This window comes from Eleutherodactylus coqui, chromosome 6 (assembly GCF_035609145.1).
Source record: "Eleutherodactylus coqui strain aEleCoq1 chromosome 6, aEleCoq1.hap1, whole genome shotgun sequence".
Taxonomy (NCBI): domain Eukaryota; kingdom Metazoa; phylum Chordata; class Amphibia; order Anura; family Eleutherodactylidae; genus Eleutherodactylus; species Eleutherodactylus coqui.
Window position 1 is genome coordinate 193,864,895 of NC_089842.1, and position 27,325 is coordinate 193,892,219.

The 27,325-nt window shown below is 44.6% G+C and overlaps 1 protein-coding gene and 1 long non-coding RNA gene across 8 annotated transcripts in view; one reads left to right on the plus strand and one right to left on the minus strand.

The window, feature by feature from the left end:
* GANC (glucosidase alpha, neutral C) overlaps positions 1-27,325 on the plus strand; it is a 104,505-nt gene that overhangs the window by 6,446 nt on the left and 70,734 nt on the right. For 2 of the 5 annotated variants that reach the window (XR_010793222.1, XM_066608543.1), the window contains exons 1-7: positions 11,755-11,788; positions 14,349-14,399; positions 14,679-14,781; positions 21,175-21,231; positions 23,746-23,854; positions 24,044-24,171; positions 26,428-26,610. Coding sequence is in view for 4 of the 5 variants with exons in the window: in XM_066608543.1 (XP_066464640.1) it covers positions 14,723-14,781; positions 21,175-21,231; positions 23,746-23,854; positions 24,044-24,171; positions 26,428-26,610 (536 nt within the window). In the remaining variant the exon portion in view is untranslated. Of the gene's footprint in view, positions 1-11,754; positions 11,789-14,348; positions 14,400-14,678; positions 14,782-21,174; positions 21,232-23,745; positions 23,855-24,043; positions 24,172-26,427; positions 26,611-27,325 lie in introns of those variants that run through there. The other 3 variants (XM_066608545.1, XM_066608546.1, XM_066608547.1) reach the window with 3 other exon arrangements.
* Positions 593-13,446, minus strand: LOC136633085 (uncharacterized). Of its 3 annotated transcripts, none has more exons than XR_010793225.1 (4): positions 13,428-13,446; positions 1,236-1,381; positions 930-1,028; positions 593-837 (listed from the first exon to the last, which is right to left on the minus strand). It is a non-coding gene; the product is annotated as an uncharacterized lncRNA (long non-coding RNA). The 3 variants fall into 3 exon arrangements; XR_010793223.1 differs by lacking the exon at positions 13,428-13,446 and adding an exon at positions 2,962-3,210; XR_010793224.1 differs by lacking the exon at positions 13,428-13,446 and adding an exon at positions 2,929-3,210.

A 27,325-nucleotide genomic window follows, 5' to 3' on the forward strand; every position in this document is an offset into this window, starting at 1 on the left:
CTGCTAAATCTGCCCACACGATCATAACAGTCTGTTCAGAAAGCCACATAGTACTGATTACATTTTGGGTCCCATTTGTGCATACTAACATAACATTAGGGCCACAATGGGTACATTTCTGAAAACAATACAAACAGGGGTATCCATTTTGGGGTGTCAGTGCACATGAAAATGATGATTTTTGGTGGAAAAAAATTTAGAATAGCACATTAGCCGAAATAAAGCCTTATTATAATTTTTTTTTATCATAATTCCATTAATTCCTGAAAATGTGGGATCTAAATACTCCTCACACCACTCAGTGAACACATTAAGGGGTGTACTTTGTAAAATAGGACTTTTTAGGGGGTATGTATTCTGACACACACGAGCCTTTGCAATCTTGGCTCGGTGGAGGAAAAAGGATTTAGCAAAATGAGGAAAAATGAGGTTCAACTTGAATGTCTCCAAAATGGTTCCAAACAAAGGATGTTTTTGCAAATGTGCGTCTAGAATAAAGTGAACAGATGGAAATATATGTTGGCAAAGATTTGTAGAGTATGCTTGCACATATGAGATATAACATTTGCAAATGTTAAAAAATTACAATGTCTTCAAAACTGTCAATATTCTTAATTTTAATTAATATACACAACTTCTAACTGCCCATTTTTACCACTTAAACGAAGTACAACAAGGCACAGAAAAAACAATGTAAGAATCACTTCGATTTGCAAACATGCCCATCTTCAAAGCGTCCTACTGAGCCAACATCTAGGACCGTCAGTCTCTCTGCTGCTTCAACAACGATTGTGAGCAAACGCAGTGTGGTAATCTTGAAATTACTTATCAGCTCACCTGTAAAGAAGAAGGAAAAAAGTTTGCAAGAAAATAAATAAAAGCTTAGTCTATCCAAAAATACCAAAAAAAAAAAAAAAAAGGTGAGTCACCGGCAAAAAGTAGTCCATAAAACGAAGGGTTTCAAGATTGCTGAACGTCGAGGGTCTCTTCACTGTCCGCCAGCCTTCCCATTCTCAAGGACGTCAGATCTGCAGGAAATAACGAAAAATCAGCAGGTTAACAGTCACATCACACCAGTATTACTGATCCCTAGATCCGCTCTACCCACTTACATTGACCACTACTCCCCCAACCTGGTCAGAAGAATCATATATTATATATACACGAAAACCTGCAAAATAAGCACGTATGAGCAGATGCACGCAATGAAAATTTTAGCAGATGCAGCAGCTTACCTCGACGAGTTATGTCAGCTTGTGTGCAAGCGAAGCGAAATTCTTCTCAAAACGCGTCCAAACGTCAGGATCATCTCCACACGTAAGTTTGCAAAAAAAAGCGCACAAATCTCGGGTGGCCGCGTCTCCCCACGTAGCGCACAAATCTGCAAAAAAGACAGGTTGCGTCAGGTGGCGTCGCGCAAATCTCAGGTGACGTACTCACCACACGTAGCGCACAGCGCATTAATCTCAGGTAGGTATTCACCACACGTAGCACACAGCGCATTAATCTCAGGTAGGTACTCACCACACGTAGCGCACAGCGCATAAATCTCAGGTAGGTACTCACCACACGGCGCATTAATCTCAGGTAGGTACTCACCACACAGCGCATTAATCTCAGGTAGGTACTCATCACACAGCGCATTAATCTCAGGTAGGTACTCATCACACAGCGCATTAATCTCAGGTAGGTACTCACCACACGGCGCATTAATCTCAGGTAGGTACTCACCACACGTAGCACACAGCGCATTAATCTCAGGTAGGTACTCACCACACAGCGCATTAATCTCAGGTAGGTACTCATCACACAGCGCATTAATCTCAGGTAGGTACTCACCACACAGCGCATTAATCTCAGGTAGGTACTCACCACACAGCGCATTAATCTCAGGTAGGTACTCAGCACACAGCGCATTAATCTCAGGTAGGTACTCAGCACACAGCGCATTAATCTCAGGTAGGTACTCAGCACACAGCGCATTAATCTCAGGTAGGTACTCAGCACACAGCGCATTAATCTCAGGTAGGTACTCAGCACACAGCGCATTAATCTCAGGTAGGTACTCAGCACACAGCGCATTAATCTCAGGTAGGTACTCAGCACACAGCGCATTAATCTCAGGTAGGTACTCAGCACACAGCGCATTAATCTCAGGTAGGTACTCAGCACACAGCGCATTAATCTCAGGTAGGTACTCAGCACACAGCGCATTAATCTCAGGTAGGTACTCAGCACACAGCGCATTAATCTCAGGTAGGTACTCAGCACACAGCGCATTAATCTCAGGTAGGTACTCAGCACACAGCGCATTAATCTCAGGTAGGTACTCAGCACACAGCGCATTAATCTCAGGTAGGTATTCAGCACACAGCGCATTAATCTCAGGTAGGTACTCAGCACACAGCGCATTAATCTCAGGTAGGTACTCAGCACACAGCGCATTAATCTCAGGTAGGTACTCAGCACACAGCGCATTAATCTCAGGTAGGTACTCAGCACACAGCGCATTAATCTCAGGTAGGTACTCAGCACACAGCGCATTAATCTCAGGTAGGTACTCAGCACACAGCGCATTAATCTCAGGTAGGTACTCAGCACACAGCGCATTAATCTCAGGTAGGTATTCAGCACACAGCGCATTAATCTCAGGTAGGTACTCAGCACACAGCGCATTAATCTCAGGTAGGTACTCAGCACACAGCGCATTAATCTCAGGTAGGTACTCAGCACACAGCGCATTAATCTCAGGTAGGTACTCAGCACACAGCGCATTAATCTCAGGTAGGTACTCAGCACACAGCGCATTAATCTCAGGTAGGTACTCAGCACACAGCGCATTAATCTCAGGTAGGTACTCAGCACACAGCGCATTAATCTCAGGTAGGTACTCAGCACACAGCGCATTAATCTCAGGTAGGTACTCACCACACAGCGCATTAATCTCAGGTAGGTACTCACCACACAGCGCAGAAATCTTCCTCTCCCACGTTGAAAGTAGTATAAAAGGCTCCAACCATCAGCTTCCTCTGTAGGCTCGGAATTCGCGGGCAAATTCAAGTACCGGTGACGTCACCGGTCACGTGAGGCGCGGGCACAGCTCTCATCGTGCACGGCAGCTGAACTGTACTGCTCGTGCACAATGGGAGGTCACATGGTGCCGATTCCAGCCACCTCATTGGCTGGAATCGGCAGCAGGAATAACCGCAGTGTAAACTACTAATATGCATTCCGCTTAGCTCACAAACAGCTCTTCATTTGTAGTACCCACTACCACTACCCAAGGAGCTGTAAGGTGCCGCACAATAGCAGTTATGCACCACGTATTTTACACAGAAAAGCTTGTACGCAGCATTTTTTATGTTCAGCATTACAATGTGTATTTTGCGCACTAAGCCTGGGCTCACCATCGCACACGTAGAACACCGCATGAGTTGGCCAGCATGTCGCCGCACATGGCAGCGTATCTCAGGCACGCCTAATGTACAGTCGGACTTGCTTCTTATTTTGTTTACATTTGTCACTGTGGCTTCACAGCGGAGTGTATAAACTCCGCCAACACGCATTGACTACGCGCCCATACAGAACAATGGGCTCTTGCATGTAATACGCGGCAAAATAGAACGTGCTGCATTCTTTTTTTGCACTTGTATAGTACGCAATGCTAACACTCACGTGTGAGCAAAACAACGTAAGTCAATGTATTTGATCCGCTAATTACCACGTATCATACACACGGACTTCCTGCGGGTCATATGCAATTCAAATACAAATCACAGTGGTATGAAGTATCTATATTTTTTATAGGTTGAGGCCGTCACAGATATAGAGTTAAAAAGAATAAATTTTATTAGTAATTAATTTAAAAAGTCAAAGCCTACCAACAAAAAAACAGTCACATAGAACATATAGTGACAGGACAAACAGTTAACATAAAAAGGGAGGATCTTATGGGGGGTAAGGGAGGGGGGAGTATATCTACAGTTCCCGTGTAGCCCTCCAGAGGTCCTCAGGAGTCACTTATATAAGATGGTTCACTATCAAGGTAAGTATTTAGTACTTGAGCTGTTATGATTCGCATCCCCTTGAGATGGCGATTGTTTTTTAGTGCGAACCAGACAGCCCTTTTACTTATAAGGACTCGTATGATTTTTAGTATGGTATTCAAATCAGTGTCGTTTGGTGTATTTTTTACACTGTATCATTTCGTGCATTGTTTACACTGTATTCATATTATTTTTGACTCTCATTTGTTTTTGCTCTACGCGTTTCCCTATCGGGATAGCCGATAGTTCGTCAGGAGCTGGGCAACAATACGCCCCTAGAGAAGTAGGAGAGAGTTTTCTATCAGAAATGATCACCAAAACGATGGCTAAAATGTGCCTGTCACTTTTCAATAAAGAGATTCCTAGATTCCTCAAAATTGCCTCATTTATAAATTGCGCTTGGATTCTATCTGTAGAGTGAATCCTACGTATGCTTGAAACCTATAAGGTCCAGAAAGCTATTCAACTGGATCCTATTGCCTCGCAACTGAATGCCGTATTCGCATTAGATAGTGTAACTCTAAGATAGAGTAAAGTAACTGTGCATCGTGTATTATACACGGCGACGATGCATGTGCAAAATAGCCAGAATTTTGTCCACCTCCAATCGTGTCTCAAGATCCTTGGTGATTTTCGTAGGGTTAAAGGAGATGTCCCGAGGCAGCAAGTGGGTCTATACACTTCTGTATGGCCATAATAATGCACTTTGTAATGTACATTGTGCATTAATTATGAGCCATACAGAAGTTATAAAAAGTTTTATACTTACCTGCTCCGTTGCTAGCGTCCTCGTCTCCATGGTGCCGACTAATTTTCGCCCTCCGATGGCCAAATTAGCCGCGCTTGCGCAGTCCGGGTCTTCTGCTTTCTTCTATGGAGCCGCTCGTGCCAGAGAGCGGCTCCGTGTAGCTCCGCCCCGTCACGTGCCGATTCCAGCCAATCAGGAGGCTGGAATCGGCAGTGGACCGCACAGAAGAGCTGCGGTCCACGAAGGTAGAAGATCCCGGCGGCCATCTTCAGCGGTAAGTATTGAAGTCACCGGACCGCCGGGATTCAGGTAAGCGCTGTGCGGGTGGTTTTTTTAACCCCTGCATCGGGGTTGTCTCGCGCCGAACGGGGGGGGGGTTTAAAAAAAAAAAAACCCGTTTCGGCGCGGGACATCTCCTTTAACACCAAGAGACCTTGGCTCTTGGAAAAATGACTGTCAGGTTAAACACCTATTAGCCCAGCACAATGATAGCATGCAGGATATACAGCCCCACTTCAGGCTAAGACCTACTAGTAACTGCCACAATGGCAAAAAGCATTTTAAACTGGCTATAAGGCTTGCATTCAGTAAGGCAGAATTAGCTGTAATAGCTTATAGAGCGAGACAGAAGGTATAGAGCAGGGCAAGAGGAGTGCCAGGAGTGATCTCCAGCAGCACCTGCAGCTCTGATGGTGCTGCTGGAGATCACTCCTGGCACTCCTCTTGCCCTGCTCTATACCTTCTGTCTCGCTCTATAAGCTATTACAGCTAATTCTGCCTTACTGAATGCAAGCCTTATAGCCAGTTTAAAATGCTTTTTGCCATTGTGGCAGTTACTAGTAGGTCTTAGCCTGAAGTGGGGCTGTATATCCTGCATGCTATCATTGTGCTGGGCTAATAGGTGTTTAACCTGACAGTCATTTTTCCAAGAGCCAAGGTCTCTTGGTGTTAACCCTACGAAAATCACCAAGGATCTTGAGACACGATTGGAGGTGGACAAAATTCTGGCTATTTTGCACATGCATCGTCGCCGTGTATAATACACGATGCACAGTTACTTTACTCTATCTTAGAGTTACACTATCTAATGCGAATACGGCATTCAGTTGCGAGGCAATAGGATCCAGTTGAATAGCTTTCTGGACCTTATAGGTTTCAAGCATACGTAGGATTCACTCTACAGATAGAATCCAAGCGCAATTTATAAATGAGGCAATTTTGAGGAATCTAGGAATCTCTTTATTGAAAAGTGACAGGCACATTTTAGCCATCGTTTTGGTGATCATTTCTGATAGAAAACTCTCTCCTACTTCTCTAGGGGCGTATTGTTGCCCAGCTCCTGACGAACTATCGGCTATCCCGATAGGGAAACGCGTAGAGCCAAAACAAATGAGAGTCAAAAATAATATGAATACAGTGTAAACAATGCACGAAATGATACAGTGTAAACAATACACCAAACGACACTGATTTGAATACCATACTAAAAATCATACGAGTCCTTATAAGTAAAAGGGCTGTCTGGTTCGCACTAAAAAACAATCGCCATCTCAAGGGGATGCGAATCATAACAGCTCAAGTACTAAATACTTACCTTGATAGTGAACCATCTTATATAAGTGACTCCTGAGGACCTCTGGAGGGCTACACGGGAACTGTAGATATACTCCCCCCTCCCTTACCCCCCATAAGATCCTCCCTTTTTATGTTAACTGTTTGTCCTGTCACTATATGTTCTATGTGACTGTTTTTTTGTTGGTAGGCTTTGACTTTTTAAATTAATTACTAATAAAATTTATTCTTTTTAACTCTATATCTGTGACGGTATGCAATTCAAATACGTTCGTGCGAGCCTACATTGCCCATTGAAATGAATGCGTAAACAAAACACAGTAAATACGCAATTGCACTTGTAATACTGTGTTTTTTACGCAAGTTGCTATGCCACCGGGAGCCTTGCTTGCCTGCGTTGTTAGTCCGGCTTCACATAAGCAAGAAAATCATGCCAGATTTGAACGTTGCGAGACGCACAAATATGGATCCCATTTTTTTGTATAGGGTCATATACATGAGCAATGTTTTCCCGTATGGCAGCGCAATACGATGCAGGAATAAAATTGTGGCATGTTCTATCTTGTGTGCGCTCTCGCATCGCAACGCCCATTATTTTCAACGGGGTCGGCGGCAGTTCTCCCATTGAAAACTATGGGAGGAACTCCGCAAATCTCTGCTACGGCTAGGCGATTTCACATGGTGGGAAGCAGGATTCACGGGCTGATATCACCCTCGCCCATGTGACAGCCCTACTGCGCAAAAATAAGCAGTATAAAAGCAGGAAAACGTGCACAAAAACTCAGCTCTGCATGCAGAAAAACGCAGCATTTGTACAGACGCTCGTGTGAGAGGCTGCAACCCTTTCACTGCTGCAGAGGTGACCAGTGCTCCTCACAGAGCAGTGAGGACAATTAGGCTACCTAAAGACGGCCGGGTCGGATCCGGCTGCAAGAATTCTCGCAGCGGGACCCGACCCGAGCGTCTGCAGAGAGCAGTGTGACACTCACCTCTCCCGCGGCTCCGGCTCTTTCATGTGTCGGCTGCCGGGCAGCCGGCGCATGCGCAGAGCGGGGTTGGCGGCCAGTGAGTGACGTTCCTGTGCGGGACTCTGCGAGCCCCACACAGAAATAGAGCAAGCCGCGATTTGTTTGCTGCACGAGATTTCGCGTGGCCAAATAATAATAATAATAATAAACTTTATTTGTATAGCGCCAACATATTCCGCAGCGCTTACATAGACAGGGGGAATACAGAAAGACAAAAGTACAAACATTACAGAACCACGGTTACATATAGTAATCAGTTGATGGAAACAATAGGGGTGAGGGTCCTGCTCCAACGAGCTTACATACTACAAGTAATGGGGTGATACAGAGGGTAAAGGGGCTGGAGATGTGCACGGTATGGCGAGGTGGAGAGTGAGCGATCCTCTACACATAGACAATGGTCAGACATTTAGCCGTGTGACGGCAGAAACGGTATGACCGCAGGAGCGGTTTATGATGGCTAGCAGGGATTGCAGTCAGTAGGTCAGGGAGCATGTTATCAGGCGGAGAACAGAGAGGTTTGTTTAGGGAATGTGGTATGCCTCCCTGAAGAGGTGCGTTTTTAGAGCACGCCTGAAGTTCTGCGAGTCCTGGATTGCTCGGGTAGCCTTTGGTAGTGCGTTCCAGAGGACCGGTGCTGCTCTGGAGAAGTCTTGGAGGCGGGAATGAGAAGTTCGAATGAAAGGGGCACTCAGTCTGGTTTCATTAGCAGAGCGGAGAGCCCGGGCTGGTTGATGGATTGAGATGAGGGAGGCGATATAGGGTGGCGCTGCACTGTGGAGGGCTTTGTGGATGAAGGTAGCGAGTTTGAATTGAATTCTGTATTTAACGGGCAGCCAGTGCAGTGACCGGCACAGGACAGAGGCGTCCGAGTAGCGGCTGGACAGAAAGATGAGCCTGGCTGCCGCATTCAGGATGGACTGGAGAGGGTAGAGTCTGGTGCAGGGGAGGCCGATCAGCAACGAGTTGCAGTAATCGAGCCGGGAGTGGATGAGGGCGACAATAAGCGTTTTTAACGTCTCCACAGTGAGAAAAGAGCGGATTCTTGCGATGTTCTTGAGGTGCAGCTGACATGTTCGGGCCAGAGATTGGATGTAGGGGGCAAAAGAGAGATCAGATCAATAGCGGCCGCCTGCATAGGATTGCGTTTGTTAACGTAATCCTATGGCAGCTTCCAGAAGATGGAAATTCCGCGGGAATTTCCGCTCGTGTGCAGGCGCCCTTTGGAGTTTTTTCCCCTGGGGCTACCTACACACGGGCAAGCGCGTTCTCTGGCTGACAATCTTGGCCCCATATCGCATGTGCCAATGTGCGTTTTCACAATAATGCAAGGCGTTTTTTTTGGGCAAAACCGCCTCCCATTACTTCTGTGAAGTAGCGATCCTCCGGCGCAGCTTCCAATAGGAAACCTTGCATCGCACGCCGTGCAATATGTTTTTGGGTACATATAATATATTGTATAACTTTTATAAATTTTTTTTATCAGGATTGGGGGACAAATAAAATTCTGCCATTTGTTTTTTGGATTCCATTTTTACAGCATTCTGTGTGCAAAATAAATGATATGATGACATTCTCCAGGTTGGCACGATGATATTATTGTATCTTGTCACCACCCGGAAGCTAGGGGTTTGACAGGACTTGGATGAAGGAATGCCCCTGTCACACCCCTAGCTCCTGATTGGTGACATCTGTAAGGTCCTTGAAGGTCCTATAGCTGCCGCCTCTGTACTGCTTTTTGCCTGCTGCGAAGGGTTAGGGTAAGGGCGGATACCCCTGGCGTTTTTTTCTCCACTGCGCTGCGAGAGCAAGTGAAAACTCTCGCCTTGCAGTGCGAGAAAAAAAACGGGATGACGCCAGGTTATCGCCAGTCTTTGCAATGGGGCCAGCGGCAGCAACGCTAGCCCCATTGAAAAGATATGGAGAATACCGTGGACTTCTGCCACAGCTGTCACAGTGGCAGGAGTTTCCTTCATCTCCGCAGGGACTGTGGGGATAAAGGAATCCTCTGCCACAGCTGTCACAGCTGTGGCAGAAATGCAGCATGCTATTCCATTGCTTTCAATGGGATCGGCGTTGCTGCCGGTCCCATTGAAAGCAGGGGTTTTTGGCAAGCCCTGCATTATGATTTTCGGGGAAGGGCTTGAAATATAAGCCCTTCCCTGAAAGTGATCAATAAGTGGTAAAAAAAAAGTTTTAAAAAAATTACTCACCTCTCTGCCGCTCAGATGCGTCCTCCGGCTGGCTCCCCGACACTGCTGTCCAGCACTTTCAGCAGGCGGGGATTAAATCCCCGCCTCCTGAAAGGGCTGTGCTAATTGGCCGAGCGCCCAGCCAATAGCAGCTAGTGCTTAGCTATTGGCTGAGCGCTCAGCCAATTACAGATAGTGCTTAGCTATTCATGAATGAATAGCACTATCTTGTGCTAATGTACTAACTTTTTTCTCTGGGTTGTTATGCATGCAGCGATAACACGTGTGATTTTATTTTTTTTTTAACATAAAGGTGGAGTTTTGAACTTTTTATTATTTTTTTTACTATTTTTACACGTTTTTGTGGCTGCTGTCCGGCTCTGCTGGATTAGGACCTGTGACCAACTTCAATCCTTTTCACTATATTATATTAGTAAGTGGTCACCAGAAAAACTGTTACTTGTTGTATACACTAAGCCCCTAGCATATATAAGGGCTCCTGCACACAGGCGATCACCATATTGCTGCGTTTTTTTGTGCAATGCGTTTTTAACATTAGAAAGGCCTATTAACATTTGCATTAAAAAACGCAGCAATATGGCGATCGCCAGTGTGCAGGAGCCCTAACAGATATATTGGGGGGGGGTGGGGGGCACGTTATACACTGAGCCCCTAGCATGCATAGCAAATGTAGCAGGTGGCCGAATTACATACTGAGCCCTGTAGCATGTATAGCATATAGCGGGGGGGGGGGGGACACATTATATACTGAGACGGTAGCATGTATGGCACATATAGTGGGGGAGGCACATTATATACTGATCTCTGTAGCCTGCATACCATATAGCAGGGCCCTGACGAAAGGGAGGGGGGGGGGCTTTTGGTTTTCAATTCCCAATCCTTGTTATAAGGACCTGTATAGCGTTGCTATAAAAAGCGCAGCGCTGCCGTCCACAAGTGGTGAATCATAGCGTTTTTCTGCTCGCAGGATTTAAATCGCAGCATGCCATGATTCTCCGCGGTGAGTCTATCAGATAGGCTCACCTCGGAGACCTGACAGCACTCCTTCCCTGCAGTGGAATATCGCTAGTAACTTCCAGAAACTTTTGACGTGTCAGAGAGACATGTGAAAAGCTTTGACAAGTGGAGGTCCTGCTGGTGAGACCTCCACTGATCGCTACAATGAGAGAACTGCAGCGCTCACCCAAGTTCTGTACCCCTTCAGCTGTGTTTGCTGCTTTTTGACTCTTTCAGGCAGCTGAATATAGCCGCATAGAGGTTTATAGAAAAATTTGCCGGTAGCCTTACATTTTTTTGGTGCTGAATTTACAGGCTAATTTTACCTGTGTGAAAGCATATTTTAAAAAGGAAGATGGAACAATACCTCTGTAGCGCCACCTATTGGAAGACAGTATTCCTGCAAGTCAAAGTCAGGGTAACTACCCACTACAGTTTTTTTTTTTCACTGCGAAACTCGCAGTTTTTTTTTCTGCAGGGGTCTATGGGACTTGTAATTGCGATTTTTCGTGATCGCGATTTTACCATTACAAATCCCATAGAACCCTGCAGAAAAAAAAAACGCTGCAAATTTCGCAGTGAAAAAAAACTGTAGTGGGTAGTCACCCTTAGACTGCTTATACAAGCCTTACAACAATGACTGGGAATTTAAAGCCAAGCCAGTATCCATACACAGACAGCTGTTTCGGGTTGCTTGCCCCTCATCAGTGTGCAGTAGGTTTCTGGCCTTGGCTAGAGAGGCCTGTGACGTGGTTCAGGAATGCTATCTTTAATGTTCCTTTCCATAGAATTTCTGCACTCGTTCTAGGTGTATCACAGGTTGTTATCCTCTTTTGCAATTTATGACTTAGACAAGCTACTTCCCTATGTGGAAGACCCACATGACAGACAATGTGCTGCCTTCTTCCTGTCACTAAAGAAGGCCCCTAGCGGTCGTCTGTTGGAAATCCCTCAGTGAACTCAATATATAATGTAACCCCTTACTGCTATATGTGCTATACCTGCTACAAGGCTCAGTGAAATAGTTACATTAAATAACCCCAAAACTCCTAACTAATTGTCCTCACTGCTTCACCCCTATGTGAGGAGCACGTCACCTTCCTAGCAGTGAAAGGGTTACAGCCTTAAACTTAGAAGAGTCTTTTCCGGCTCGTAGACGGAAGCTGACTCCCATCTTCGGCAGAAGTAAGCCGTCTCATTTGCGGCATTCCTAGTATAGGAATGATCCTTCAACTGGGTGCAGGACTGAAAGCACCACATTAAGGGTGCTTTTACACGGGTATGCAGATGCCCGACAGACCGTCCCAGTGATAATCCTTCCTGTTCTTTTACACAGGAACGAGCATCGCAGAGTGAATGGAGGCAGAATGGACAGTAGATCATTCTGGCCGCTGGCCTCCATTCACAGTAAGCAGGCAGTTGTTCATAAGTAACCAACTGCTTGTTTATACACCACAGTACGCCGTTCAGTTTTCTGCATGCAGAAGCTGAATGAGAAGTGAAAGACTTCTCGTTCGTCGTTCAGTCGGTGCAGCATTCACTAAACGATATTCGTACAGATTCTCGCTGGATCGCAGGAATCCGAATGATAATCGTTCTGTGTAAAGGCTTCTCCCTCTAATTGGATAGTTTAATCAAGCTAGTACCTTACTTGGATGAGTTTCTTCATATAAATGGTGTATAAAATGTCCTCTCTGAGGAACGGACCAGGCGAAATGCACTGATAGGCAGCCTGCCTGTATTCTGCTTTTGCGGAAAGCAGCATAATAGCAGCATACCCACACCAGAACAGTTCAGTGAATAACTATGGTACCAGAACCAAGCTCATAACATAAATGCAGCACAAATTAACCTCATAAGTACAGCAACAGAATCAAGCTCCTAACATAAATACAACACTAAAACCAAGCTCATAATATGAGTGCAACAGGAGAACAAAGCTCATAACATAATACAGAACTGAGCTTATAACATGAATATAGCACCAAACCCAAGCTCAGTACATAAATACAGCACCAAAACCAAAGTCATAACATAAATACAGAACTAAAACGAAGCTCAAAACAAAAGTACAGCACCAGAACCAAGCTCATAACATGAAAGCAGCACTAAAACCAAGCTCATATCAAGAATACACCAACAGAACCAAGCTCCTAACATGAACACAGTACCAGAACTAAGCTCATAACATGAATATAGGACCAGAACAAAAGTCATAACATACATACAGTACCAGGACCAATCTCTGTACATATAAACAACAGTAGAACCAAGCTCAGTACATAAATACAGCACCAGAACCAAACTCATAATATGAATACGGTAAAAACCAATCTCAGTATATAAATACCATACCAGAACCAAGCGTAACATGAATACAGCACAAACCAACCCCAGAACATAGATACAATACCAGCACCAAGCTCAAAACATAAATGCAGCACCAAACTAACCTCATAACCTATATACATTAGCATAACTAAGCGATTGTGTTGTAAAGGTGCTGATGGGCTGACAGCAGCGCCTCAGAACATCAGAGATGAGCAGACAGAGCCAGGAGGAGGATAATTCATGTAGCTTCACAAGGTGATCTGACAAAGATCATCTGGCTGGTCAGACCTGCGCTCTGTGTAACTGCACGGGTCTCACATAGCTAAGGCCAGCCAGGTACTGTTGTATGGGTGGAGACAAGCTGCCCACCCACAACTTCATTGACTGGGCTGGAGAATCCGCTGGTCTGTGCTCCTAGCTCCGCTGTCATAATTCCCCCGGCGACCTTCTTCCCTTCCAGCTTCGGTGGTGTAACCCCCCCCCCCCCCCCCACCTCATCCATTACATTCCCACGCTGTCAATATCCCTGGCTGGCAACCCCTCAAGCCGGCACCGCTGTGGGCTCGTAGGTCTGCAGTGATACTTCCCCTGGCGACCTTCCCTGCTGGCGTCGGCGCTGTAATTCTCCCTCCCCCCCTCCGCTGCATTCTCCAGCCCAGCCAATCAAGTTGGGGGTGTTGGTTGTGAACGTGCAGCTTGTCTTTACGCATTCTTCTGGTGGAGACAAGATCAACAGTAGCGGCCAGCCATTATCACATTTTTTATACAGGCAAAAAAATGCTTGATCATCAGCTTATCTCACAGGGGATATGTTGCCAACGAATGAAAACTGTATTAACAACTGTTTGTTCCCTTACTAGCATTAATCTGCAGCTCTTAAATGGCAATAACGAATGCCAATCAAAGGCAGAATATAAAGCTCTATAAATTGTAGCACCACTTATACATGTACTTGATTACTTGTAACATCTGCAATGTTCAATATATTGGCTGCATTACTGGCTCTTTAGGGCTACCTGCACATGGCGCGGATTTGCAGCAGCAAATTAAGCAGCATATTCACATCAAAGTCCAAGTGTCAAATGTAAATTGTGTTGCAGATTTGTCACAGGTTTCACCAAGCTATCCACAGACAGAATTGACATTCCATAGTTTTTCAAAAGACTCGCTACAGCTCAATTTCGAAGTGGAAAATACTTGCAGCATACAGATAAGATTTGTTAACATTTTAATCCATTTTGCTGGTAATGTAGCACATTGCAGATTTTCCGCATGCAAATCCATAGGGAAAATCTCCATGTAATATGCAACAAGTTCATATAGCCTAACAGGGCTCCAGATGGTGACCAAAACAGTCACCAGTGTGCCTAAGTTTTGCAAATGATGACAAGATTTTTCATTCATATCTTTCAAGGCAGAAAAGGGGGATTCCATTCACTGACAGTAAGCTGAGATTTTGAAAATGGTGAGGAATTGAAATACGTAAATATGTTATCAAGTTGCATACTTTTTCAGTGCACATTGAATATGTTTTATTAAACCCAGTTTGTCACATTCTAACACCCTTTCACAGCTCCTTAAATGCATCTGCGTTTCAATAGCAGTGAAGTTTTGGGAAAGTTGAATTTAATAGAAGATATTTCAGATTCATAGAACTATTTTTATGCTACCTTATAGTCCATTGACTTCAATAGACTTCAATGCTGCAAATTCTGAATATATTTCTATTTCCATTATATTCCAGTTGTGAGAGTAACAAGAAAAGCCCATAAGTAAGACTATACAGCTATGACGACTACTGAACTGGGGTGCCCCACAACCCTCAAGCCAGATGACAATCCAGGAGGGTAAGTAGAGTGAGATGTAATATTGTTTGTATGTGAACATACTTGATGGCGCAGAATAAAAAAGTAAAAAATGTTTTTGCTTTTGTATGCTTATCTTTTTCACCTATGACCACCATGTTTTAAAAGTTAAAAAAAAGAAACAAAATATGATATATTTAACCTGTAAGGGACCATACATGGTAAATGTACTGTGTGTGGTCCTAGACTTTAAACTCTTGTCTGTGGGTTGTGTCTTGTATTGCAGCTCAGCCCCTATTCACTTCAATGTTGCTGAGTTGCAGAACCAAACACAACCTATAGACAGGAGTGGTGCTGTTTCTGGCAGAGAGCAGCCATGTTTTTCTAATCCTGGCAAAGACACAGAGACTTAACATCATTATGTAAGAAAATGCACAACAGTACTGAGCAGTAGAGATGTGATTTCACTAGCTAAAACACAGTAAATTGTCACTATTAGCTGCAGGCAGTGCCTGTACAAGTTTCCCCTCCTTTTCCCCTCCCCTCTGCTCTAATAGACTTCAGTGACAACAATCACTTATCCCCTCCTCCACTTTCTGTTAAGATGTTCTGCTATCTCCAGTAACAAACTTGAGAGCATATAGTGGGCAGGAAGTTTGAAGGAAGAAGGATCCCCAGTGGCGAGCAATTTAGAGTGCTTTTTCTGCACAAAAGCGTAATTTTAGATAAGTAAAGTACTAAATAAAGTACTATAAATACAAAAAATTATTTTGTGTGATTTTTCGCTAAAAAAAACAAACAAAAATGGGTATGTATGTATGTGTGTGTGTATATATATATATGTATATATACACACACACACACACACACACACACACATACAAAGTTTCTGGCCATTTTGGACCAAAACATTCTTGTCATTAAGGAATCACTTTCATGTTTTGACCTTTGGGTTTCACCTGTAGACATTTCTGTTTTGGATTTTGTGTATGTTACCTATATACTATTCATTGGTTTGTACTACAACTATCATTTTGAAAGGTGGCATTTAGGCCTCCTGTCCACGGGCGGATTTGCATTGCGATATCCAGAGCGGGATTCCACCTCCAGATTTTACAGGAAATCCAACCCATAGCATGCTATAGCAAAAAGTGATTTTCTGGCCACGAGTGGAAATCGATTGCGATTTTTCACTCAAGAGAAAGAAATCACAGCATGCTGCGATTTGCCCTGGGATACGCACGGCCTGCTTCCATTGAAGTCAATGGAAGCCGTCTGTGCCATGGCCATTCTGCAATCATCATTGGGGAATGGCCGCAGGATCCACATCATCGCTATGGCGATGGCGCGGAGTCCTCTCAACTGCGCATGCGCCGGCCGACACATCTGCAGCATGGGAGGCCACGTCATCGCCATAGCGGTGGCGCGGCATCCCTGTACTGCGTATGTGCCGCCCGACACATTGGCAGCACAGGAGAAGACTCCGAACAGGTAAGCAGGCCTGGCCCCGGATCGAACTCCACTTCGGGAATCCCACATGCGGGGTCCAACCCGCCCGTCTGTAGGCGGTCACTGGGTCGAACTCCACTGCGGGAATCCCTCATGCGGGGTCCGACCCGCTCCTGTGTGCAGGAGGCCTTAGTTGGTTTGGAAGATGTGCCATCTTAAAAATGAATATTCCCTGTAGGTTATTATATTTCTTCAAGTGTTCCCCATTAACATCTCTCACCCATTTTTTTGCACCGTATTATCCATAATGACTACATTTATTTGGTCCAGTAGACCAACCAATATCGCCTGCTCTGTTTTCTTTCAGTCTAAACTCCATGGGGGAATTTCTCGAACATATTTAGTTTTCTTTCATTATGCTTCCCAACCTTTGCGGATCGTCTACTGATACAGACCTAGGGAAGTTAAACAGTGGGTGACAGTTAAACAAACTTTTCTCCCATCTTCTCTAGCCGTGATATCCTGGCTGAACAGGCATGTTCCACTGAAAGTGTGAATATACAAGCGTGAATATTATTGGACCCAAATTTAAAGTAGTCAGCCTTGTTTTTCCCTGGACCTGATATTTCTTTGTCTCAATGCCTGATTCCCAGATGAATGAAAGAAAAATGCTTCTTTCCTACACTGGATCTTTAGTGGCAAGTTTCTGGTTTAAAATACAAGCTGGGAACTGGATTCCCACACAATCATATCCATAGTTGAGCTATATCTCTTGTCATATTGGCTTATGACACTACCCTATATCCCTGTCCCACCACTCAGATATTTCATTTGCAAAAACACCCCTAGAATGTTTATGTGAAACTGTGGGGGTGATTTGTTATGCACTGTCTCACCTATACAGAGTATTGATCTTCCCGCCTAAATTCGGAATCCCATTCTATTTATTTAATTGAGAGATCTAGACCTGTCATTCTCAGCAGCACAGAGCAACCACTTATACACATTAACACATAAGTCCTCAATTACTAGTATAATACTAAAGGCTGGTTTTAAGATCTTGTCACAGTGGTATAGGGTGCCCTCCAGACTGCATGCCTCCATCTTGGCTGACTTTTATTCAAGCGTGTGGCACATATCCTCCAGGTTACTCTACCTAAATCTCCTAACTTCTTCCTGCAACATCTCCCCGAAATCCCCTTATCAATACACAGGCGTTCGGTGGTTCACCATATGGTCAGTGCAGCTACAGTCTGTATTCTAGCTCTATGGAGATAGAACACCTCTCCAGCAATTTTGTTGTGGTTTGACAAATTACGGGAGATTATTAAGTTAGAGGATCTCATTGCTTCTCTCAAAAGTACTCGTATGACAAGTTCCTGAAGTCATGGTTCCATTGGATAAGTTTTCATAACTTTGCCAAATTCAAATCTCTTTTCCATAAAGGAGTCATGTTTTTGACTTGCACGTTTTCTTATACGTTTTTCTTTCTTTTCTTTCTCAGGAGGATTTTTCTTTTTCATTCCCTTTTTCCCTGCTGCTCGCATTTTACATCCCCTAGCCTTTATTTGTTAAGTAGCAGATCTAGAGGGACTTTTCAAACTACTAATGACCACTTGTCTGTATGTATGTGTGTGATTTTTATGCTCCACCCCCTGGTGACATCATCACCCCGCCCCCTGGTGACTAAGCCGTTATTATCTTAGACACAATTCAGCAGTCCTGACAGAACAAATTGACCTATCTCCACCATAGAGATTCAGTGGGCTAAAGGACCTGTGGTGATGTCACAGCTGTGAAAGGATTCAAGCTGTGTGTATGATGTGTGGTAATCAAGCTGCTGTGTGTGTGATGTGTGGGGATCATAATGCATGGACCATGTAGCAGAGCTGTGTGGCACATTGCGCCACCAGAAACACTGGTACTATAATTTCCTACAACTCAGCAGTCCTGACAGAACACACTGACCTGCCACTACCACAGAGATCCAGTGGGCTAAAGGACCTGTGGTGATCTCACTGCTGTGGAAGGAGACAAGCTGTGTTTGTCTTGTGTGGTAATCAAGCTACTGTGAGTGTGATGTGCCACCAGAAACGCTGCTACTATAATGTCTCAATAATTACTAGTAGCCTTTTTAACAGATACATATTCTGGGTTTAAGTACTAGTCAGTAAAACACAGCCTGTGAGATGAAAAACATTGTAGTTTGTTTTTTTCAATGTTAAATTTTTAAATAAAATCTGAAAAAAGTTAGTTGTATGTCTGCCTATGTTTTAATAGATATTAGTATATAATTAGAAACCAAAGACCCAGAATAAGGAAGAACAACAATACTGCATTAAAGGGCTACTCCTGTGAAAACACATTTTCTCATGCCTGCCCCCCTCATCTGATTGCCTGTCACACTCTGGAGGTCTCATTTGTGTATTGCAGTCATTTTTATGCAGTGCAGCCCCTTGTCTGATGCTTACCGGACACCATCTTGAAAGTGAGATTTTTTTTAACTTTTAGTGGCATATCTATCCCATGATGCACTAACACAGCATTAGCTAAGGCTATATAATTTTTGCCTGCTAGTGGAATAGTTTAATTATCTTCACTTTATTATATTCACCTAAATAAGCTACAAACCATAAGTATACAGTATGGAGGATGAGCTGGGATCTCCTGTATTATAACTGTGTGGCAGGAGCTATGTGGTCATCAGTAACTGTGATAGGAGAGTCTGTGTTCCCCTGTAGGCAGTTTCTGTAGTGGGTATATGTAACAGCATCACATAGGCTGTGAAACCGACTTAACTTTTGAGGACATATAAAACTAAGCAGATCTGAGCTGGTCAGAATTGAGATCACATGACCATCTAAGGCCCCCTGTCCACAGGCGTTGCGGTATCAGCAGAGCAGGGAGCAGGAGCAGGAGCCGCAGACTGTTCTCCGCAGGTCAGCCTAATCTGATAGATAGGCTGACCGCAGAGAATTGGGGCAATTCTCTGCATGCTGCAAATTGCCGTCCGTGAGCGGAGAATCACAATGATTCTACACTCATGGACAGGGGGGTGGCGCTTTCTATAGCAATACTATGGAAAGCATCAGACGGCGTGATTCGCCGGCGGTAAACTGCTGGCAAAATCACGTCCGTGGACAGGGCGCCTAAAGGAAAAAGAGACTGGTAGTATCACAAGAAAGAAATAACTAACCAAGGTAACCCTAGTACACTTATACACTGGGGAATAACTGCATAATGAATGAAAAAAATCACTGGAATGGTCCTTTAGGTAGCAATTTGTCAGTTGACATGTAAAAAATAAATATTTAAGCAGGAAGTAATCCGAGTTGAAGCACGATGGGCATGCAATGTAGGAAGCAAAATGAGCCACTCCAGCAAAAAAACTTTTTTTCCAGTCCTGCTACCCTCATCTGATTGCCTGTCACATTCTGGAGGTCTCCTCCATGTTTTGCAGCCACTTCCATGCAGTGCAGACTACTGCCTGATGCTTATCCTAAACCATCTGGAGAGTGAGATTTTTTTACTTTCACTTTCACGTCTATTCCATGATGTATCAGCACAGCATTAGCTAAAGGCTATACCATTTCTGCCTGCTTGGGGGGAGGTGGGGGGCGCAGTATAATTATGATTACCTTCTATTTTCAACCGATTAAGCTATATACCATAAGTATACAGGCAACCAAGGCCCCCCCCACTGGATTTGCTGGGCTGGTGAATGGGTGGGCATAATCTTCCCTGACAGCTGCTATTAATCACCCCTCCGCCACTTGGCGGGTGCCTGGCCAGCGTGGTGCTGGTGGAGCGCAGCGCCGTGCGCACCTGCCAGTGCAGCTGCCGTGCACGAACTCCCTTTCATTATGATCTGTTGGGAGTGGGCTGTCTCCCTCTCTTCACCCCAGAGCGGAGGCTTTTGTTTAAAGGTCTGGCAGGGACTTGCAGTCACTGCCACTTATTGATTTCCCTCAGTGTGCTAGCTAGTCTGCCTCTGTAGATCTCCTGCCTCTATCAGCTTGTCTGCTATAGTTGCTACCATTTGCCAGGTTTTTCCATCTGCCTCGGTTCTGATTAGTTTGTTCATGTTGGTTGCTTTTTATCTGCCTTTTCTGTCAGTATTCTACCCTTCCATAAGGTACGCCAGCATCCCTTCTCGGTCCCTAATGAGCAGGGACCGAGAAGTGGATGGAGCCAGGAGTGGGGGCAAGCAGGCAGGGACAGGGGTTGTGGGTGAGATCCAGGGCAACCCGGGCTGGTGTAGTATACCATAACACTAATAATGTAAGCCTAAAACTGAAACTAACCCTAACCCTCCATCTCAGCCATAAGTTAATTCCTACGCCGATAGGACCTTGCCGCAGGCAGCCAATCACTAGCTTGTGGGCATAGAATGGGCGGATACAGCCCATCACTAGGTCTCCACCCATACTTGTGGTGGAAACAAGATACAATTGTACCAACAAGTGCTGCTTCATGCCTCTGTGTATGTTACAGAAGGTTAGAGAGGAGAATCTTCTGCTTTTACCATGTGTAGTCTATGGAAGACATTACAGCAGCAGTTTTTACTTTTTTAAATAATTTTTTTTTTTAATCTGCGCATCCGCAGCTGATTTCAGAAAATACCGCACTCCCCCTCACCTCTGAAGTCTTTGCGCTCTCAGCGCTTCCTTCACCGTGTATCTGGCAACCTCTAGTGAGTACAGCGCTGCTCTAGGAGGTGACCAGCAGCTCTAGGAGGGGGAGAGCGGTATCTTCTGAAATCAGTTGCCGATACGCAGCTGATTTCAAATTAGAATCTGCACCACTGGTGCGCATTTTGACTCTGTGTCTATTGCGGAAATGCTGCGGATTTTATAGCTGAATTTTCAGCTGCGGAAAATCCATAGTATTTCCGCTATGTGTAAACATACCAGGAAAATGACATTGTACTGTAAGAGTAAAATTTTCATATTATTTTAATACAAACTGTTTTGTTTTTATTTGTAGCGCACTTCTTGAGAGTCAGAGCAAATTTAAGACTTGCAAACAGATTGGATTTTACAGGTAAATCTACATTGACTAATTTTAAATGGTCTTGGGAAAAATACACTCTTTATAAAAAAAATGCTAGAAGGAGTTGTCGTTCTGCTGCAAAACTCGGCATGCAGGTCCATCTCAGGCAGATATGCAATTGATTAAAGTTATGGCGTGATTAGGTGAACGGTCTTGCCACCTGAGGCTCTGAAAGTGGTTCCACCTTTGGTCTATAAAAAGGCTCTCAGAGGCTACTTGTGTGTAGTGATCTCTTTACATAGAGCTCGTTGACCAGTAGACAACCAGTTAACAGAGTTTGAGAGGGGACGCATTATTGGAAAGCAAGAAGCTGGATGGTCATATCGAAGAATTGCCCACCACCTGGGCCATTCTGACCAGACTGTTAGGAGGTGTTGGGACCAGTGGATGTGTGAGGGCACACAAGGCAGCCGGGCTTCGGAGACCCTCAACAGACCACGAGTAGAGAAAATTGTCTGATAACCACAAGCAGCTCCAACTGTTTCATTGTCCTCCATCCAGTGACAGATGGCACCATTATTACAGGTCCCAATGTCTGTTCTGAAGGACATTTGGTCTCATGACTCCCATTGCATGTACTGCCTTTGACAGCCAACGTTGCTTCCATTTGCAGTGGTGTAGTGAACAGTGAAACTGGACAGAGGCTGGACAGATATCTGTTTGGGATTATTTAGTAAGCAGGGGGCTGGACCAGATACCATGAAGGTCCCTTCCAACTCTACCATTCTAGGATTCTATGGACTTCCATGCAGTGGAAACCTGTTGTCTTCATCAAAGAATCGAGGTTATTTTTGGCACTGACAACAGACATATATGTGTCTGTAGACCTCGGGGTGAGCGCCTCAATCCTGCCTTTGCTGTGGATCAGCACACTGCCCCCAATGCTGGTTTGTTTGTCTGGGGGGGCCATCATATACAGCAGTCGGTCACCCCTAGTAGTGGTACAAGGGACAATGACAGCTCAGCGATATATTCAGGACATCCCGCAGTCACATGTGTTCCTCTCATGGCGGCTTCCAAGAGGCATTTTCCAGCAGGATAATATTCGGCTGCACAATGCAAGGATGTCACAGAAATGCCTCTGCAACATTATCACACCTCTGTGGCCTGCCTGGTTGACAACTTTTTTGCTAATAAAACATATATGGAATCATCTGGGATGCCAACTTCGACAGCCAATGAGTTTGCACGACCTAGAGCCTCAGTTATGGCAAATGTGGATCGATATGCCGCAGGATGCCATATGGAACTTCCATGCTCGCCTGTATCACATCTTGCATCCAAGCTAGAGGTGGTACAACAGGGTACTAGAGCCTCCATGCTCACCCGTATCACATCTTGTATCCAAGCTATAGGTGGTACAACAGGTACTAGATCTTCCATGCCCGTCCGTATAACATCTTATATCCAAGCCAGAGACTTTACAATAGAGTACTAGAGCCTCCATGTCCCATTTCACATCTTGTATCCAAGCTAGAGACGGTACAACATGGTACTAGAGCCTCCATGCCCACCTTTATCACATCTTGCATCCAAGCTAGAGGTAGCCTTTAAAGGGGTTGTCTCGCGCTGAAACGGGGTTTTTTTTTCCATAGGCCCCCCGTTCGGCGCAGGACAACCCCAAAGGTTGTGGTAAAAAAAAAAAAATTTATTACTTACCCGAATCCCCGCTCTGCGACGTCTTCCTTCTTCTTCCTTCACCAAGATGGCCGCCGGGATCTTCACCAACGATGCACCATGGGTCTTCTCCCATGGTGCACCGTGGGCTCTGTGCGGTCCATTGCCGATTCCAGCCTCCTGATTGGCTGGAATCGGCACACGTGACAGGGCGGAGCTACGAGGACCAGCTCTCCGGCACGAGCGGCCCCATTCACCAGGAAGAAGACCGCACAGCGCAAGCGCGTCTAAAAAAGCAAGAAGACATCAGAATTAGACGGATCCATGGCGACGGGGACGCTAGCAACGGAGCAGGTAAGTGAATAACTTCTGTATGGCTCATATTTAATGCACGATGTACATTACAAAGTGCATTAATATGGCCATACAGAAGTGTATAACCCCACTGGCTGCCGCGAGACAACCCCTTTAACTATGTACAGTCAGTAAGCACTTAAATCATTAGCGAGCTGCAACTAGCTGGAGCTTTGTGCCGCACAGCAGACATGTGGCGAATGATTTGTGGGACCATACCCTTACATATATGGAGTTATAGCATGTGGTCATGACCTTAGGAGTCAGTGCCTCACAGACCTCTCATGTTACTTTTTTAATACATACATTTTTGTTTTGAATACTTTTAAGTGTTTTAATGTAATGCAAAGCCATAGAGTTTTTTTGTTTCAAAGAAGCAAATTGAATTTTATAATGAGGCCTAATTCAATACTTGCACTAATGCTTGGGCTGCTATGCACCTATAATAAAGTGAACATGCACTACTGTATGGAAGTTTGCACTTTGACTTTTAAATCAATGGATTTTAACACTATTGCATTTTTGTATATTTAGGAGGCAGAAGTTGTTTCAGCCAGATGAGTCACCATACTTTGCTCAGTTGAACACACTGAATATTGAGAATGGCATCGTCACACTAGATCTCAATCATCAAGAAACCCTGGTTAGTATATAACACTTTTATATTCCTGGATTATCACCTAGAATGTGGTTGTTGCTTTGATGGTGTATCTTTTCTAAGGCTTATGGACATTCTCATGTTTGTAAGTGTTTTTCATTTGACATCTCTGAATACATGGTTTATTCAAAATTTTATGTACATCGTAGTTACTTTGCTTGTATTCCCCTGCAGGTACCACTAAAACTGAAAATCATTGCAGTTGAAGGTAATATCTTAAGAATAAAGATCAATGAAGAGTCTTCTTTGAAGCCCAGATTTGAGGTTCCTGATGTTTTAGTGAAGGAACCAACTACTCAGCAGTAAGAAATTTTTTTGTTACCGCTGGTAGAGGAAAAATAGCGCAGTACCGTGTTAGCCAAACAAATCCTTGTAATATTAAATCCTCTTGTATAAGAAAAACAAAAGTGTTATTGAGTTGATAACTTTATTAGCTAATCAGAAAAATTATATATGCAAGCTTTCGAGGGTACTAGTGCATTATGTCTCCTCTGGATGTATGGGTAGAGACATGGATTGGGAGCCCTGAGTTACAGGGTACACCTAGGGGATGGGTACAGCTGCGAATTGGCTGCCACACACACGCCTCCCCACATGTACCGCCCATCCCCCTGCCAAGCTCACACATCTCCCAGGCGGACTCCCATTTCCGCTCCTGTCTCACACATCTCCCCGTCAGACTGCCATGTCCACTCTGGTTCTTCCGGCGCCGCGTTCACACAACTTCCCTGCTGGACTGGCCTGTCAGTCCCCAGCTGCCGTCCCCCCTGCCACCGCACTCTGCCATCTCCGCTACTGTCCCTCCGCCACAGCGCTCACACAGCTCCCCACCGGACTGCCCTCTCAGGTACCAGCTCTTGTTCCCCCGCGGCCCCGCTGTCACTCTCTGCGCTGGGCTCTGCTCCCGTACACCTCAGGCACTGGCACCGCCACCACCAACCCCGCTCTCACTGTCCGTGGCGCCGCTGGTGTCCAGCTCTGTCGAGGACTGACAGCTGCTTTTCAGCGGAGGAGTGGCGGCTTACCTACAGCACACCGTCCTGCGCTGTGCTGGCCACTTGTGCCGAGGACTGGCAGCTGCTGTTCTGCCGGAGCAGCGGCTTGCCTACTACCTGCGGCGAAGAACAGCTGGGACCTGACATGCTGTCTGCCGGGAGGGGGTGAAGATGGCTGTAACGGCTAACACAGCCAGGACCTGAGATATTGTGTGCGGGGATCAGCCAATCCACAACTTGGGGCATTCCCTTGTCTCCACCCCTAGTCAGACCTAGTTCCAGTGGAGACATAATGCACCAGTACCGCTTTCGAGACTACTTAGTGTCCCTTCAGATTATAACTGAGGAAACATATTTATAAACAACAGATCAGAGACAGTGTGATTAATTTTCATGTAAAAACAAGCAGGACGAGAAAGAGCACAGTGTTTAATTAATGATAAAATAGAGACCAACTCTTGTATCAGACAGGGTGATCTGGGCTAACCCCCTGCTCAATGCAGGATTCACTAAATCATTGCAGACAGATGTCTCTCCAGACTATATTTGAAGACTTCCATTGAAGGAGAACTCACTACCTCCCATGGCAACCTGTTCCATTCATTGATCACTTTCACTTTCAAAAAGTTTTTTCTATTATGTAATCTGAGTCTTCTCCCTTTCAGTTTCATCCCATTGCTTCTAGTCTTTCTTTCTGCAAATGAGAATAGATCCTTTAACCGTTCTTCATAGGATATGATTTGCAGACTGCTCACCATCTTGGTAACTCTTCTCTGAACTTGCTCCAGTTTGTCTATGTCTTTTTTTAAATTGGGGTGCCCAGAACTGGACACAATATTCCAGATGAGGTCTGACTAAGGAAGAGTAGAGGGAAATAATTACCTTACGTGACCCAGACTCTATGCTTCTTTTAATACATCCTAGAATTGTGTTTGCCTTTTTGCTGCTGCATCACACTGCTGACTCATGTTCAGTCAATGATCTATTAGTATACCTAAGTCTTTCTCACCTGTGCTGCTGGTTAGCCAAATTCCTCCCATTCTGTATGTGTTTTCTTCATTTTTCTTGTCCAGATGTAGGACCTTGCATTTCTTCTTGTTAAATACCATTCCGTTAGACGCCACCTACTGTTCAAGCTTTTCTAGATCTTTTTGAATCCTCCCTCTCTTTTCTCTAGTGTTAGCTATTACTTTTAGCTATGTATATATATATATATATATATATATATATATATATATATATATATATATATAGTGGGAAGACAGCTCGGTAGAGTGCGGGTTTGCGGCAGTCAGAGATGGAGACAAGTATGTAAAGTCCAAGTGCAGGCGTGACCTGTGTTTATTTCAGTCCAGAAAATCAAAACAAATCCAGCCTTAGCTTCAGGCAAGAAAACAACAGTCCAGCATTAGGATAATAGGCAGTCCCTGCCTGTAAAGGTCACGTATATATTGGCCGGGCGTGAAAACAGGGCCGATATACGCCCGTGTGAATAAGCTATACTACTGATAATTAGATAATGAATTTCAAAAACTTGAAGTAAAGAATGCTTTATTTTTACAGGTTTAAAGTATGCAACCAGGAAACAAGCTGTTTAGTGCTAGAAGACCCAAGTAGCTTGTGTAAAATCCATGTCAATGCTAAGCCATTCTCCATGCTGGTTACCCAGAATGACAATGAACTGATCAGTATTAATTCTCAGGGACAGTTATACTTTGAAAATGCTGTCTTTCCATCCAAAGAAAGGTACAGTAAGAGATGAAGTATGTTGAAATGTTGGCATCTTCTCATTTTAAAGGAATCCTTATAAACAATGACTTTTGCAAATAGATGTGCCCTGCTTTTAATTACTATTACCTTCATCAGTGACATATTTACAGCAAGAAATGCAAACTTGGTTTTTATTTATTCACAAAAAAAATAAAATTTCACTGTAAACTGTTATAAACTATTACAGTTGTTATCAACAGGGTCAAGGATAAGAGTCTGATTGGGGAGGGGGGGGGGGGGAAACCACTGGGACTCCCAACAATTATGAGATTTCAGATTCTGTTTCCGTCTGTTTGAATGGAGCAGAGTCTGAGCATTCACTTTGCCATATGATTCATCTCTATGAGACTGCCAGAGGTTGACTAGCACTGTCCTTGGTGGTCCCATAGAGATAAATGGAGCCTGCATGCTTAGCCAGCACTCCATTTTATATGGGGGAAATGAGATGCCTGTCCTTGTGATCTGTGGGGGTCCCAGCGGTCAGGACCGCTGATCAGAGCCCCACCGATCAAACATTTAACCCCTTGGGTTATCCCAAGTTAAAGTCTTAGCATAACCCCTTTAACATAAATTGGATTATCTGAATAACTAGGAAATCTAACTATTTTGTTAAAGTGGACCAAAAAAGATGTCTTAAGAGCAGTATATTTCAGTATCACACCAACTACTCCTTAGATTCAGTAGGCTAAAC